At 29.7% G+C, this 17813-nt stretch overlaps 1 protein-coding gene across 1 annotated transcript; it reads right to left on the reverse strand.

Moving 5' to 3' along the window:
• Positions 1 to 498: 498 nt before the first annotated feature.
• LOC111026989 lies at positions 499 to 13928 on the reverse strand. Its single transcript, XM_022305183.1, has 6 exons — positions 13401 to 13928; positions 7287 to 7379; positions 5334 to 5481; positions 2359 to 2489; positions 1702 to 1848; positions 499 to 1318 (listed from the first exon to the last, which is right to left on the reverse strand). The coding sequence occupies exons 1-6, from the start codon at positions 13477 to 13479 to the stop codon at positions 1167 to 1169; spliced, it is 750 nt and encodes a 249-aa protein (XP_022160875.1). The 5' UTR covers positions 13480 to 13928; the 3' UTR covers positions 499 to 1166.
• Positions 13929 to 17813: the final 3885 nt, after the last annotated feature.

The following is a 17813-nucleotide window of genomic DNA, read 5'->3' on the forward strand; positions in this document are numbered from 1 at the left end:
TTCACCGCCCCATTTCTTCGTTTAGTAATGAATTTATTCAGATTTTGATTTTTGAAGTTATCAACTACAATTAAAGGCAATAATTTCAAATACTAGGGTTTTTTTATTAAGCAAACTGCTGTTTGTATATTTTGTTATTTCACAAATGAGAATCCCCTTCCTTCCACTATTGTTTGTACTGTAAATTATTTAGTGGATTATTTTTTGGATTATTGTGATGTACCTAATTCAAAACTATATAATATACTATTTGAATAACTACATTATTGAAGAAAAAATGGGACCAGCGTGATTGGTGAATCATCCTGTATACTAAAACACACTACAAGATAAACTAGAGCAAAATAATTTATGAATTATGCACGTACTTAATATGTAGGTTATGTATCAATTTCAATAACATACAAATTATTACAAAAATTTAATACATACGATGTATCATATAGATATTTATTTATGAATATGGTAAAATGTTGGATGGCATATATAGGAATGAAAAAAAGTTATTCAAATAACGTATAATTATATATACCCACTGTTACACATAGGCTGTTCATAATAACTGAATAATAGAAACTCAATTAATATTTTTAAAAATACAACTATTTCATAATATTATCATTCGACAGTGGTAGGTAAAAATCACATTTTCCGTGAGTTTTATTTCTTAACGAAATCACTCAAAATACACATAAATATTAATTGAAAACAATTTGATGTCTATGATATTATATGATAGATTTTGTCAACAATATAATAACTAAAGTGTATATAATATTTTATAGCGATTCGCAAATAATATACTACCGAGTCTTAAAATGCACATGAGTTTCGTAACGTTATGTGTAGACTAAGGGTATTTGATTTCCTGTTAACAAAAAAATCATTACCATGTCAATGTATCATAATATATGAAATTATTTGAAATAAATCATACTTCTGATGGCACTGTGCCGGGGGAAATTTGGTATTCACAAACCCTAAGAGTTTTGTTTTACGACATAATATATATTACAATAGTAAAGTTTATCAGTTTAAAAAAATTAATAATACAAATTTTAAATATTAACAAAATTAGTCTAAAAAGGACCTTAACTACGAAAAAGTGAAACAATTAATCTCTTAACATAAAAAGTGTTTTTTTTTCATTTTATGAAAACAGTAATTTAGCTACTGAAGAACGTATCTGCGGGGACGTGAGTCAGTAACTGATTTACTATCCTCTTGAAAATAGCTGCCAATTTGGTTCGGAGTTGAGGCATCATTACTTGTAATACTTCTTGGCCATTTTCACGCAAAAATAAGTTTGTAGCTTCAACTAAAAAATTTAATCAAACATTAAATTTAGTTTTATTTAATAAAATCTCGTTTTAATAATAAATAGCAGGTAGTTAATAATTATTGATTTATCTTAGAATGAAATGGGTAATAATAATAAACTACAACATACAAGCATAATATTATAAATCAAGTCTCGTTGTAATATTTTAAACAGTTGACTCACTCAACTTATTTTTTGATTTAATTAAATTAAATACATTTATAATTGTATGCGTGTTTTATATTGGTTTTATTTATCCTGTTAACATAATTTATTTAGTGTAAGCACATATTTTATACTCATCATGAGTTATAACTAAATACTGGGTTTCTATATTTCTCGGTAGATACCTATAATATTTATTTATTTTTTGCACTCACCAATTATCCTATTGTTGTTGACTTTGCTGACAACCATGTACGCTTTTTTTATGACTAAATCTACTTCCAAGAAGTCCAAGTTGTAATATTTTTCGGTATCTTTGTAATAACTAGACACAATTCCTTTTGCTGTAGCAGTGACATCACCTAAAATAATACATTCGATCATATTGTTATTTTAATGAAAATGGTAAGTAGGTTTAATAAAAGCAAATAAATATTCAAATGTCTGTGCAAATTAAACAAAAACATTTTCAAAGTTATAAAAGTCCTATTATAATATTATAATATGTCAAACATAGTACCTATATTTAAAAAAATGTATAATTACATAATTATTTAATTTTAAATTATTAATCCCAGTTTTTTTGGGGGGAAAGTGAATATAGATAGTTAGATGCAAATTAAATCGTATAAATCGGTTTTTTAATTGGGAGTTATTCAATACCCGAGATATAAGTGCGTTCATGACTCTTAAGTCCTTGCCAGGAACAGTCTTGTAAATCGTAAACAATTATTGTAGGTAGTTACGTAATTAAAAGGTAACCTTGTCCTATAGTAAAATTCTGTTATTTGTATTGGTAATTTATATCTTAAAGAATAACATACTGATTTCTCGCTAAACATTTTTAGAAACGTATAATAAAATAAACAAACCTAAATCTGCGTGAAATGATCCATTTCCGTTAGCAGGCAGCACTAATAACACTCCAGTGCTGGCATATTTTGCGTCCATAGTCATTTTTGGAATTCTGACTTTACCTTCAAATGGTGCATTCGGACGCAATCTAAATTAAAATAATTATAAAATGCTTTTAGTCAACTATAAACGTATAGTAACAAATAAAGGTTGTTTTACTTAAAACCACAAATATAATTTTCAACTACTAAAATAGCATACCTAATCAGAAAACCACAACGATAATGTGTTATAATAGAATAAGTTACATGGTTATTCATAACTTATAATACAATATTTTTTTTATTAAAATGATTTTATTTTGTAATTTAAACAATTTTTAATAGATACATACTATTACTTTATGAATCGCAAGTGCAATATAGATGAAAGACATAGAAGTATTTCATCAAAATAGTCTTTATTTGTACTCATTTAGTCATTCATTTGTTGGTTTATTAAACCATTATTTTGGCGCCTATAAAATCGGAAAAACTATTGTTGGTCTGCACATAGCGTGGCAGTAGCGAAATTGCATATACATGACGCCTTCATAAGATAATTATAAACTGTTAAGTTTGTTTTAGAATTAAATTAAATACTTTAATAATTGTACATCAATATCAACGTAAAATTTAATATCAAAAAATCTTAAGAAAATATTAATCATTTTAGTTGTAAACTTCAATACGACATAAAATGATACTTTTTATATTTATGTACCTGTGAATATGTATATATTTTACAGTTATATACGTAAATTAAATTGTTAAACTCAGTAATCTAAAAATAAAATGTTACTGACTAATTCAATAAGTAATGGAAAATAAATTATATGAAAGTCAAGATTGAATGAAACATATTACTATTTATTTATGTACATATACTACGTACAGCTGATTTCGTCGTGGAATAAATGAACAAATATAAAACACACCACTCGGCTGCGCATTATGATTTAAATTTATATGTATATGAGTTCACAGGTTAAGTTGGTGTAGGTGTATCTCACTTAGTAGACAAATCTTACCGGAGTGGACAATCCTACGGTGGATGGTGTATTTTCCATTTAAGTATAATTATACTTCCCGAGAAAATCGGTTTAGATGTATCTCCGACGGAAAAATAAATAGCAGATGTAAACAACACTAATTTTAAGTAGATCAAATTAGTAGTTTGATTGAAAGGCATTTTGTTTTAATTCGCCGAAAAAACCGGCACATGGTGACATGGATATTATATTTCTATTTCATTACTCAATTTCCCAGGGACAGGAATTTTATCCACACAACTGCGCTTAAGACCTGCCCAGAAGTGTGTTCTGCAGTAAATATATCATTAATTATTAAAAACCAGAATTGTAAAAAATGTTTTTAATTTAAGTCCCCCATCCTTACAGAGATTTTGGATCCACCCTTGACAGTGTTATACAAATTAGAAACTAATCATCTTTCCAATATCAATTACAATTAACAACTGAATACTACATAGGGTCTTATTAATAAGTAAAAACCAATCAGTTGCTTATTCATTATATAAATTATAAATAAATAAATATCATTTCAAAAATAATAACAATAGAACAACTCTAGTTCTAGTAAGTAGTAAAAACCATAATTGAAAGTTGTCAAAATTAAAAATAATATGCTATAATAAACACTGCAGTTATGAATAGGTCGACTTAAAGGTTAAGCAAATGAGGATGACTGTTAAATTAAAATACTACTATTATAGTGCAAAAAAACTATTGTTTAAAAATATCATCGAATTTAATTTTTTTTTTTTTCATTAATTATTATTCAATTGTTCAACTTTTCATATTGATTTAATAAATAAATTAAAATCATGGTCAAATAAAATAATATAAAAAATCAGGTAAGTCGCTCTGTTACCGACAAACTATTTAACAGATTTCGGATGTATCTCGTCATTGAGAATAGACCACTGTAATGGATGTTTATTAAATTTGAGTTCAATGATGAATCATTCCACACTAAAAAAAAACATTCTAATAAAAGACGGTGTGATAACCTCTATGACTAAGGATATTTTAAAATGTATTTTGATTACTATTAGTAATAAAGTACTTTGAACTTTTTTTTGCAACTAAGAACCACGGTCAAAGTTGAATATTGGATAATTTGTTTCTATTTCTAAATGTGATGTTTAGAAAAAACACATCATTGTAAAACACTTAGACCAATTTATTATATTCATCCTTCCACTGAAAATCTAAAAGAGCACAAGATAAATAATCGTATCAAAAGATTATCTTCTCAGTGTGTACCTACTTTAATAACTAATTACTATTTGGATGTCGAAGATGAATCCCCACGACATCAATTTTTGGGCCCATGTACTGAATAATTTTGTAGGCTTTATTAAATATATTTTAGTACTAAATATAAGTGCTGATATGAACATTTCAACATTTCAAAAATTACAAATTCATTTCAACGGGTACCTGAAATAGCAGGGCTCCTGAACTCCGGGTCCCAAAACGACCAATATTGTAGGAGCCCTGCCTAAGATATTTGATTAACTGACGTCATATAAACTTATATGAAAATCCTTTTACCAATATAATCTACATAAAACCTTTTATAATTTCTCAATTTATGAAGCTGTTTTTCGAGAGTTTTACCTAATCAAGATAATAAATCGAATACAATTTTTTTTTTTTTTTTATTAATATTGATCTCTACCTATATTTTTATAAATTTTAATAATGCATTAAATTATTATCTTTTTCTAATATATACATTATACATGTATTATTGTATTATGATTTATGAATACACATAATACGTAAGTTAGGTTGAACAAGTAGCTTTTGATTGAAACAATTACTGTCTATTTACTGCTTTTGTCACATTACGTTTTTTGGTCGTTATTATTCCAACTATAAGAATACTTTATACTCGTACACTAACACTGCAATAGTTTAACTTACAAAACTTTTTGAATAGAGAAATTGCTGGCTCCAAACAAATCAATGTCTCTCAAAGTGATTTTGTAACCATTAGATCCACCGGTAATTGCTAAACTCAACGAATCCATTCTGAAAGGTTCCACAGGTGGCAATTCGATTTCATCGATTCCTATAGACAGAAAATATTATTTTCAATTAAATCGAATGAAAAGTTATTTAACTAAATTAAACCTTCAATTTTTTACATATATATTTTTTTTAATTAGATTTATAGCTAATTTTAATAGTTCGGCGCTTAAGGCTTATAGCATACATCAATTTGAATATGAATATATAACTACATCGTAATAAATAATAACTTACACATAGGCACCAAGGTAAAAATATTTAATTTTAAAACCTAAATATTCAAAATATTACTGTTAACTGCATTATACTCATTATTCGCTATTCGTTAATTATAATGTTTTTGTTTTAAAATTATATGAACATTATATTTCTGGTTTTGCACATATAACACTAATACTTAACAGATACCTTCGTGTACGTCTTAGCCTTTCGGTAAACCTATATAATGGATTTTTAAAAAGAATGAAAGTAGGTAACATCTCATCTGTTGTACAGAAGGTGACGAGTGTACTTCGTGCCACTGAATAGGTCACATAATAGAAGTGTTCAATATGAATTTAATGATAAAATAGCCCTGGAAATTTGATACAAAAAACTATTCTGACGGGAGATGGTAGAGGCTGTCAGCCTATATTACCTATGTATATTGTATGATATAGTTATTTATATGTTGATATTATATTAATTTATTTTACTAAGAGTAATGCGGCAAGTTTAATTAATTTTAGCCAAAATTGTTGAATTCATATCATTTATATTATTATTATTAATAGTTAACTTTCAAATCAATGACGACTTATCGTGTAGTAAGAAAATAAATTTTGTCAAAAACTAGTTTTAGGTAAAAATGTCTATTTTTCATAATATTATTTTTTTGGTTTTAAATGTACTGGGAATTTTTACTTTACACCATTATAACCACCCACAGTACTATCCGGATTCACTTTCCCGTCGGAAAATATCTATAGAAATTGAATATCGTAGCATTTTTTTCTGCTCCAAAAGGCGATGACAGATACAAAAATGAAAATGTTAGTCAACAATTTGAAAAAAAAAATACACATCATTGTAAAATGAATTTATTCATCGCTCCACTCAGAATCTAAAATAAAAACAATAACATAATGTTGTTCTTATTGCCATGTGTACATGTACTATATTGGGTATTTCATCCAGTCGTTGAGAATGTTATGTCAGCTAAGACTCAAGAATGATTTCCGCTTATTTATGTTTATAGTTTTGAAATGAAAATCACTGTTATTACTTATTATTTATATTTGTTTGCTACTCTCGTGTAGGATTTACGTTTAAGTATAAACAATTAATTATTACCGTAGTTCATAAGGACGAGCGATATCGTTTCCTTGATAACTTTATACTTAGCAAATAATTTCGTGTTATGGTTGTAATTTCAGAAGGAAAATAAACGTTGTTTTTCAAACATTATAGTAATAATAATAAATAATAATAATTATTATTATTATTATAACAACTCCCTGCAGCACCGCGACGGCGGCAGTAGGTACTTGTAGTTACGCGACATTGACCGCATTTCTCGCATTACGTCATAATAATTGGTATGATCGAACGAAGAGTGGATGACCCGTATCGTCTCCAGGGTCCAATACGACGACTGATTCAATTAAAACCATAATACAAATAAAACATTATGCGATATAGGTACACTATGATAGTAATCACGTCATAAACAATACGCTTACAATTATTATCGTCAATTAATGTTGTGATTATGCCTAGGTGCCTATGTGTAATTTGTTTACGAAGCGTACATCGTGGGAACGCATGATAAGTACAGTACAGACATTCCAAAATAATATCACTCACCTTCTTTCAAGTACGGTCTTAAATGATTGATTTCCGCTGCGAGACATTCATTGAGCTTAGGGTCGTTTCGGATGCATTGTTTTATGTAAGGCGCTGTAAAACATTATAACCACGTTAAAATATTTTTGTAATCGATTTGTATCATAGTTGACATCATCTTATAAACTAGGTAGGTACTCTAATATTGTATAATCAACGGTTACATTGAGAGGTATGCCCCTCGACCATAATGACTGTAACGCGACTTACAACAACAAAGAAGAACAATGTGTTTTTGTTATATCGACAAAACACGCATTTTGAAACAAAAGATGATATTAGTTATACTGATTATATTTTTTTTTTTCAAACATTTGCTACTCTTTATGGTTTACCTATGATCATGACTAAGTAATACAGAATTATACACGGAAAACCCGTATTCACATTAAATGTATTATTAAATTTCACTTTTTATAAGATCGCAAATTTATTCACAATTTTAAATAGGTCGTAGTGATCGCATAAGAACCTTTTAATAACTACTTAATATATTATATCTATATAAACTATGAAGCAATAATAACATATCCATACGTTTATAGTAAGAAAATAATACATTCACTGAGTATAACTTGGATAACATTATCTGCAGAACGGACAATGACATCAAACAGGAATAAAATGTTATAACCAAACGTGCTTTTTATAAATCAAGAAACTCGTATTAATTTAATTGTACTGAATTCTGAAACGATTAAATAATAATAATTGGATAAGCTTTCAGACATACCTCATAACTCACAAAATAAACGAAAAAAACTATAAAACAGAAAAATAAATTTCAACTTAAATCTAAAACAATAAAAAAAAAATTATAATATTTTAATTGGAAATTATTATACTATTATTACTTATGACTCATTACATTTAACCTTAATCTTTATACTTACTTATTGCTGATCAAGGAAATTAAAAAAAGCTTAAAATTTTTGAGTACATAATATAAGACCTATTATTAATGGTGTATAAATAATAATATAAGGATGAATAACAGTTTATATACATACTATTTCATACATAATAATTGTAATAGAAAACTTAAAAACGACCAAATGTTATCATAGATCATTATTAATAAATTACAAATTGTTTTATTTTAAATACAAATAGCTTATAACCTATAGGTGTGTTATTTTTTAATTCCAATGAATTTCTAATGAATTTTATGATGATTTGGCGTGTATGATGATGTATAGGTTTGTTCGTATGACAAATTAAATTGTATTTATTACCTAAACAATATATATTATTTAGGTTTTTACTAATAAGTCATAACACTTTAATGTAGCATTACAAATGGTGTGTTTTTAACTTACTCACTCTTTTATTAAAACGTACTTAAAAAATTTAAATACCAATCAAACAATAACTATAAAATATATTAAAAATTTTAGTAATTATTAAAATTAATAAGAAGATAGTTTGGCCGGTCGGTAAAATTAAAATATACAAATATTAAATATAAGATAACTTGTAACACATGCATTTGATAAACCGAACTATCTTGAATTTGGTTGGTTAAATAAAATATCATAATATACTAAGATACACTTAAAAAAACATTGTTCTTTATTATTATATGTATAAGTATATGCTTCTATGTATAAATTGTATTGCATTGTATTGTACTGCATTGTATTATATCGCAAGGAATTTCGAGTTTAAATGTATAATTTGCTTTGTACCTACCATCAGGTATCATTGGAATACACAATAAGATGTTTATATTCTTTTAATCGTTCAAGGATTAATTCCATAAGCCAATAATAATAATAATATTTTCAAAAACAAAAAAAAACGATTTAATATTTTATTCTGAAGGAGAATGGTGTTTCTAGTGGAAACCATAGATTATTTCTCAAACAATGTGTAGTTTCAACGTGTTCGGTTATATTTTTCTCGTGCTTGAGAAATTTAATTTGAAACGAATCAAATGAAACGCGATCGTCATCACTCATCGTAGTATTAAGTATTATAATACTATAGGTAGTACCTATACACATGACATTCACTGCGTCCGTGGAGCCGGGAGTTTTGGACGGACAACTTAAGTTTGATGAGAAAATAATTTCGCACACGAACTGCGAAGCGACAAATCGCATTATTATTATAATATTGTAATATATTGCACTCATACGCATAAACACTGTCGACCTTCACATCGCGTGTACGCAAATAGTAGTTTTCGATGTCCCGCGACATACGTCTGGATCATATAGGGTCACCGCCACCGATACAATAATATATTATTATTAACGATGTATGCACTCGGTATTGCATAAAACGTCCACGCATTTAATAATAATATAATATATCATGGGTACCTGCATTACCTACATTATAAACAAATACAACATCTGTACACGACGAGTTTCTTCACCAAACGCCTTTTTTCTGGTTTCACAAGTCTTACGATATTATTGCCCCCATCGCTACACGACATGGCACTGCACGGGCAGGAATACAGGACATTATATTACATTGTACCAATATACCATATTACCATCATAACCAGATAACCGTATACGAATGCTGAGTGGTAATAAGTGTATTATAAACGTTTAGAGTGATTTGCCAAACCTATTAAATATTATTTTGATCAGCATACATTTTATCCTTTGACTATAGGTAAGTACATGATGTAGGTACTCAATTTTTTTGGAATTTTTTTAATACTATCATAATTTCAAATACTTGAGTTTTTTATGCACCATTGTTGTACACAAATTAATATAAAGCATATTATGTGATATTTACTCTTCAGTATGGTCTAGACAGAAGTCTATCACTTACAAATGATTACATTCTCCCAATAGTTCCAAAAATTTAACATTGTAATGGTTATTATTGACAAGCCATGTTTACCATGATATTTCTAAATCCTCAAAATATCCTCCATATCTACTAAACATATCGGCGATTATATCGAGGATTATTAAATATCATTATAATTGCAATATTGAATTTTCATTTAGTTGCATCGACGTTTTCCAAATATTAAAAGCTTACAGTAAAACAAAAGGTTATACTCAAATATACCTATATAAAAATAAATACATTTGTATCGTCTAGTAGAAAAAAATGGTCTTTGAGTATATAGTTAAGAGTCCCGAAAAATCTCAAATGCATTACAAAATGTGATGCTAGATAAATCGCCATGTATGCATGTTAGTAAACTGTATCCGTTGACAGCTGCATCTTCGGTGGAATCGAAAAATCATTAAATTCGAACTGGCGCGGTGGAGTAGTCTATCAGTACCTACGAGACCTAGTCCTAGTGTGACGGTATTCATAATAAATAATAATAATAATATAAACCATTTGAAAACGTTCTTATCGTGAGGGGCTATTAGCCAACTTCGGGTCGAGCACCGGGTCGGTGCCTGCATGCATAGGTGCGTCTCGGGAGTGATGCAACGCCGGCGGTGACTGTGGCTATACCGACGGCAGTACCGGTCCTCCGCGGCGATTCAAACAGGTCGATTCGAACGCGCGACCGGTTTTTCATTCGATCCATTATTATTACTATATTTTCACTGTTATTGTAATTAACGTTTCTCGTCACCGTACACAATATTGATTGTAAAATATACCTGTTCTATTATATTATAATTTATATTACATTCAAAGTAGGTGTATTATAAGATCCGATAGCGTACGTTTGGGCGATTGGATATCATGGAAAACGTCATAAAACAGAATTGAAAAACTAATCGTTAAAAACCATCGTAGTAAACGGACGCAGATTGTGCGTAAGCTCTCGAGTGGTCCCCGTAGGTGAAGATTTGAGGAATGATTTGAATCAGAAAGCACAGTGCGCACCTACTATTCAAAAAGAACTCGAAAAAAATATTTTTACAATAACAATAATAATTAAACGAATAGTATTATATCGATGTTATTCGTCAGAAGTATATATTAATGTATAGACGTTGAACTGCTTAGTTCATGAAATGCGGTAAATGTAAAAAGTTGTAGCTCATTCTTAAACTACTGTGCAACTGCTTTGGCCTATAGTTACGTTGTTACGGTCTTATATAATACTATATTCGTACCAACGACCTAATTAATTACACTGAACTTCAGCGTTTATGTATTATTACTGCGGTTTTACATAAAACTATTTACAAAACACATTACAAAATATTTTATAATTGGTATATATGATATGTATTATGGAATATTAAATATTATACTATTGGTGCAAACACCAATACAAACACACATATAAAAATATATAAACTGTTGATGCAACACGTTTTTATCGGTCATCTGTGGAGTCGTCGTAAGATAATTATATTATCGATTGTGACTTACGGCTAATCTGAACGACAGTTATTACCAGCTGTTTTCGCGACGGTTGTAATTCGTAATACTATGAAAGTATGAAACTATGTGCAAAATTGAAAGGATAAATTTAATTAAGATAAACATAGAAAATAATAATTACGATGCACACACGCCATATAGTGAAGTACACTAGGAAAAATCTGCAATTAAAATATTTTGTCAAATATTTACACATAGATAGCAGGAATATTAAGATAAACCTATCCACGACTAACACACCATATTATACAAATATGTACTAATATATGCGACCCCGGGGTAAATGGTGCACAGCTGTGGTAAAGATTTAAGACTGAATAAATACCGAAACATTTCCTTTGCATAAAATTTTAAAGTGTTATTTGGTATATTAATAAATAATAATAATTCATAATATGCAGGCAGGCAGACGTCTGAAAAATAGTGTCTGTAATAATTATTAATAATTGCGCATGTCACGCATAGCAATTTTTGGACAACACGTGATGATGATAACGAATTTTGATTAAAACTAGTTTTTTCTCTTTATCTTTCAATTTTAAGAGTCGTAATAATTAATTCGGTCCGTGTGTAAAATATAATGTCGTGGCTAATCTTAAAAACTACTGCAATTATTACCTACTACTTGCAAACTGCAGATTGAACCTATAATTATTTGTAATAACTTTGAAATCGTACACAACTACGAACGGATTGTATTATTATACGCCAAGATAAATAGAAAATACGAGACATTCGCTAAAAAAAACAAACTATTCTATAATATAACGATAACATTATATTTTCGTATCAATATACATAGCAAATAACCTGTAACACACTAACGTGCGCAGATATATGCTGTAGAATAAAGTCAATAGAAAGATACCTATTACATATAGTTACATAGAATTTTATGGTGTTGCAGTTTTATTTAACACGCAGAAGGCAGTTTATCTGAAATATGAAATTTAAATTTGTAATAATATTTTTCATGTCACACATTATGATCCATGACAAACACATCGGTAATAATAACGTATAATAGGTTTTTTTCTACAATTTAATTTTTGTTTTGTACAGCAAATCTTAATAATGGAAATATTAGTATAGTTCATGTATGATATTTTATACATTTTTCTATTGGTTAAATTATACGTCATACAATATATTAGTTTATAATCAACTTTAAGTATTGATTAATTTATTATGTATGTATACTTTACACATTGAATACACTCCGGTGTGTACTCTTAAAGGCCAGTATTTTGTCTACTTCATAAATTGAGCAGTATCTGGCGTGCAAGGATGTATTCGAATTTCGAGTGCATTATTATAGACGATCAAAACTGTGTTTTTAAAACGTGTTACCAAATCGAAGAATATTTAAAATTTTTCCAAATTACATGCAAGAACAACCTATACTGTTTAAACACTAAAAAGTACAATGAATTCTATGATTGTGGAAGTCTAATTTTCAATAATATCTAAGTTATGATTAGGACTTGTACCACATGTTGCACTCATGGGTGGTTTGTTGAGTGTTGACGACTATGTAACGAGCAGATTTAATAATGTGACCCACTTGTCGTCGTCGTCGTCGTCGTCGTCGTTTTTCCACTCTCACTGACCCGCCAACGTGCAGTCGGCAAAAACAGGTTTTTGTGCAGAAAAGTAAAAACAACGCGTCCCTTAGATCGTGATAAAATCACTTTTGCGAACCAAAATACAATTTAATTAACAAATGACAAATTTTAGACTTACGAATGACTTTTGACTTTTCCGCATGGACGTACACCATGGCGACGGCCACGATAAAAATTGTCTGCAGGTAGTCGATCATCGTTGAGCAGTAATCGACACGGGTATTATAGTTGGTACACGACTGAGGGACTTAGACGTGTGGTTTTTCGGGGAGAATTTTTGGTTTATGAAGAAATATAAAAACCAATGGATTCAAATAAAAAAAAAAAACTAAAAATCGCGAAATCGCGAAATTTGAAATGCACAAACGGTGGGCGTAAAATCAAAATCAAAAAACCGGCGATGACAGCAAGGAACGGTAATGATGTTAAATATTATTACAATACGCGTATGTTGTACTGTTGTATCGAATACCCGACCGCGACAATGGCAGGTAATAATAATAGTTTTTATTTATTTTATTGTATGCGCGTTTTATTATGTTTAACTGAATAAATTAATATTAATATAACAATATATGACGCGTGGCTGGCTGGCTGGCTGGCTGGCTGGCGTTGTGACGTTCGCAGACTCGGCCGGGACAGTGGCCAAGAAACGGCTTTATTCGGTCGTCGTGCTCCCAGAGGATCCCTACCATCGGCGCCGCAAAACCCTACTCGTCTGCCGACAGGCGCCCGCGCGGCCGCTCTACGCCGCATAATAATATTAATGGTGGTGCGGTTTTTTATTATTATTTTTCGATTTTTTTTTTTTCACCGGTTGCGAAATAATATCAAAACATACACCTGACGCCGATGCACACACATATACCTACCTATACCTATGCGCATATAATATCATTATATATACATCATTATAAATAGGACTGCGTATTGCTTTCTCGCCTCGCGATATTTATCTCGTCCGCTGCAACGTTTTTTTTTTTTTTTTTTTTCATAATATTATGTTATTTTTCTTTCTTTCGAGACGTCTATAATAGTACGATGTGGAAATGGGTAACGCGGCACACACGTAGCGGCTAAAGTTCAAAATTCCAAAGACTACTACAGATATAAACGATATTAATTATCGTGTATAATATACTTTATACGACACAGACGACTGCTGCGGACCCGGAGGCGGCAAGGCCACCTTATATTATGCATAATACCTATTACAAATATCAAATAACGCGGGTCATAAGACTCGTTATATTGTATAATATATGGATTGAAGTACCCTATGTGATTAAATTATTATGTAGGTACTTATTCTACAATATTCCTCGTGAATCCAATAGGAAAAACGTGTCGTCCACGAATTCCACCGCCGTTCGGTAGATTTTACGACCGTATATCGTTGTGTACAATTGTTATTGAAATAAGTATACGTTTCCGAGAAACGATATTCGTAAACACACGTCTTGTATGACGGTGCTCGTAGTAGCGGAGCAATAATACATTGAATTTAAATTTGACTAGGTATATGAATCGTTATTGCAAAGTCAAACAAAACAAAATAAGTATACCTACGTTTGAATGATAAATTAACGACGAAATTAAAACGTCGTTTGCTTATTACCTACTGCCTGTATAGTGTTTGTGTTACGTTTAAAAATTATGAAAATAATTTTCATGTATTCTAATCATCGAACATACTTCACATAGTGATTATAATATTATATAATATTCTATAGATTTTACCGTATTGTAAGTAACTCTATTAGCAGATATAAATGTCTAAAATTAAGGAATACTCAAGAACTTTTATCAGTTTTGAGTATTGCTATTGCCTATTTGGCATTTGCTTGTACTATGCTATGCAATAGGGAAGAACAGTGTAAAAAAGTCCCTTATCGCCGTTAGTTTTAAACAAAAGTGTGTTCAATTTGAATTCAGTAATAAATCATTATATATTATCATAGTATTGTTCGATACTTGTCATTTTATTTTGTATATTATTTAAAAGTATATCATATTTTTAATATAAAATACTTTGATTCTGAATTTTTTTTTCGAGATTCATATTACAAGTTAAAGTTAGATCATACACGTTCATATACATTTTATCAGTTAATTTTATTTGCAATATTTTCGTGCTTCAGTCCCCTGTGGTCTGCGAATGATAATCTTGAATCGTTACCCACGCGCGGTGCATTTAATGTTTCAAATTTTCGTAGCGCTGTACGATTTAAGTCGCAATGCTAACATCGCGCCCACAAAGCCACAGATTCTAACACACTAACAACTTACATCGTTTTAAGTCATTACCAACAACATTTTTTCACAATTTTTTTCTTTATATTTTTTTTTAATTTTTACTTTTTTGAATGACAATAACAAACAATTTTCATTTCATATTCCGCGAAGCAGAATAGTATTCCGATCTATAAAAATCAAATGTATTAGTTACAAGTATTTAAAGTTTTGATTAGCAGAGTAGTGAGCCAACATTTTGCGGGGTATTCTTGCAGTGCACCACTCTGCTCGCTTCGCCAGACTTTAAATATGTACTTATAAAGTTAACAACTCAGAAGCAAAATTAAATTTGTATTAAATATTAATCCATATACTTCAAAAAATATTTTGCTTTTCAAAAATGTTAATTGAGTTTTTTGAAACATTGAGTGTGTTGTTATATATTAATTAGATCACTTTATATCAGTGTTTCTTAACCTGTGTTCAGCGGAACCCTAGGGTTCCGTGGACCTGACTTAAGGGTTCCGCGAAAGCACTTTATCTACATCATCTATCATTTATACTTTTTTAAAGATAATTTTCATATAAGGGTTTCGCATAAAAACAATATATTTGTTTGGTATTCCGTGATATCAAAAAGGTTAAGAAACACTGCTTTATATAATAGCAGTGAAATGGCGTATATACTGTAGAGCACTATATATACTCTATACCAATAATATTTAGTTTCTATTAATGCTTTCAGGATATCTACTAGTATAGTATGATAATATCTACATTTTAATTATTGATCCACTGTATATTTACAATTTCCTTCTGGGGGGTGAAATAAGAAAAATAAAATCTTAGCATCAGATGAACATTGTTTATTTTATATTTTTATATGGCCAACAGTATACTGTATAGAGTAAATAGTTTAACCATTATAGGCAGGCTCGTCGTTCGATATTTTCAGCAGCAAAGCAAACATTTTAATGCCACTCTTCTTTAGCGATATTTATCCAATTTTGCCGCCTTCGATTCCTTTAAAATGTTATGTCACCTTAAAGCAATTAGGCTAAGGCAAGTCAACGTCACGCATTTAACTAAAAATTCGTCGGTAGTCGCATACACCGTCCTCGCTAACTTCACGTAACACGTAAGTACCCACTATTTTTTCGACACAATATATAGATAAACAACTATAGCGTAATCATTGATAATTAATAATATTAATAATATAAGTTTGCATGGTCACCCGCACACACATATATGCGTACGATATTGTAAATATTGTAATTCGTAACCTTGTATAGGGTTTGTATTAATTGTAACCTACTAATAGTCGTTGACTCCAAAAACCGCACACTTTTGATAAAATACAAGACAAAACCTCACACTTTTGGTAGCTTAAAACGGCACAATTTTAAAAATTATTGTCGTATCCAAAAACCGCACAGTTATGAACCCCAAAAAGGTCGATACACAAAAAACGCATATGTATGTATATAATTAACTATTTATTCTAATTATTCTTATTACAATCAAAAAAAATGTATATACTCAATAATTTAAAACATTGATTAACAAAAATGTAAAACTAAAAATGTATATATTCAATAATTTTAAAATCCATTACAAAAATTTAAAATATTAATGTTTTTACACAATTTATAGACTGTAGGTACACTATAACCGACTCGAGATCAACTAATAACGAGTGGAAACTAAAGACTTGAAAATTGTATAGTACTTATGTCTTATAATCTTATGTTTTCACTATTTCTTCTAAAAACAGTGGGAGGTTTTAACCCCCTAATAGTACTATATCAAAGGTCTCCGTAATGCGTTAAACTGTATCACTATAAATGTAGTCAATTATTTTTATTTCACAAACGGGTGTGTATAAAACGATTAAGACATTATAATAATATGCGAAACGATGTGTGGCTATAATATTATTATGTACACACGAGCATAAAAAAAAAAACGCAAACGGTGATGTACGCGAGTATCAAACTTGACGTTTTGCATCGCGTACGTTTTAATAAAATAAAAATTATTTTATTATTATAACATAATATATAAATATTATATGAAACGGTCTCGCGCAATAATTAGGTCTGCGGTAATTCGTTTCGTTGCGTAACCGGCCCGGAGGCGCGGATCGACGGCGATCGCGGTACGTTCGTAATAATCTAATAAAGTATATCTATACCTATTATACGCGATCGTTTTGAAAACAACCTCTCGTTCCCGTGGCGCTTCCAATGACGGCTGCGACGCGGTCGCAATGCTCGTAATATAGTGTGATTAT

Source organism: Myzus persicae, unplaced genomic scaffold (genome assembly GCF_001856785.1).
Source record: "Myzus persicae strain clone G006 unplaced genomic scaffold, MPER_G0061.0, whole genome shotgun sequence".
NCBI lineage: Eukaryota > Metazoa > Arthropoda > Insecta > Hemiptera > Aphididae > Myzus > Myzus persicae.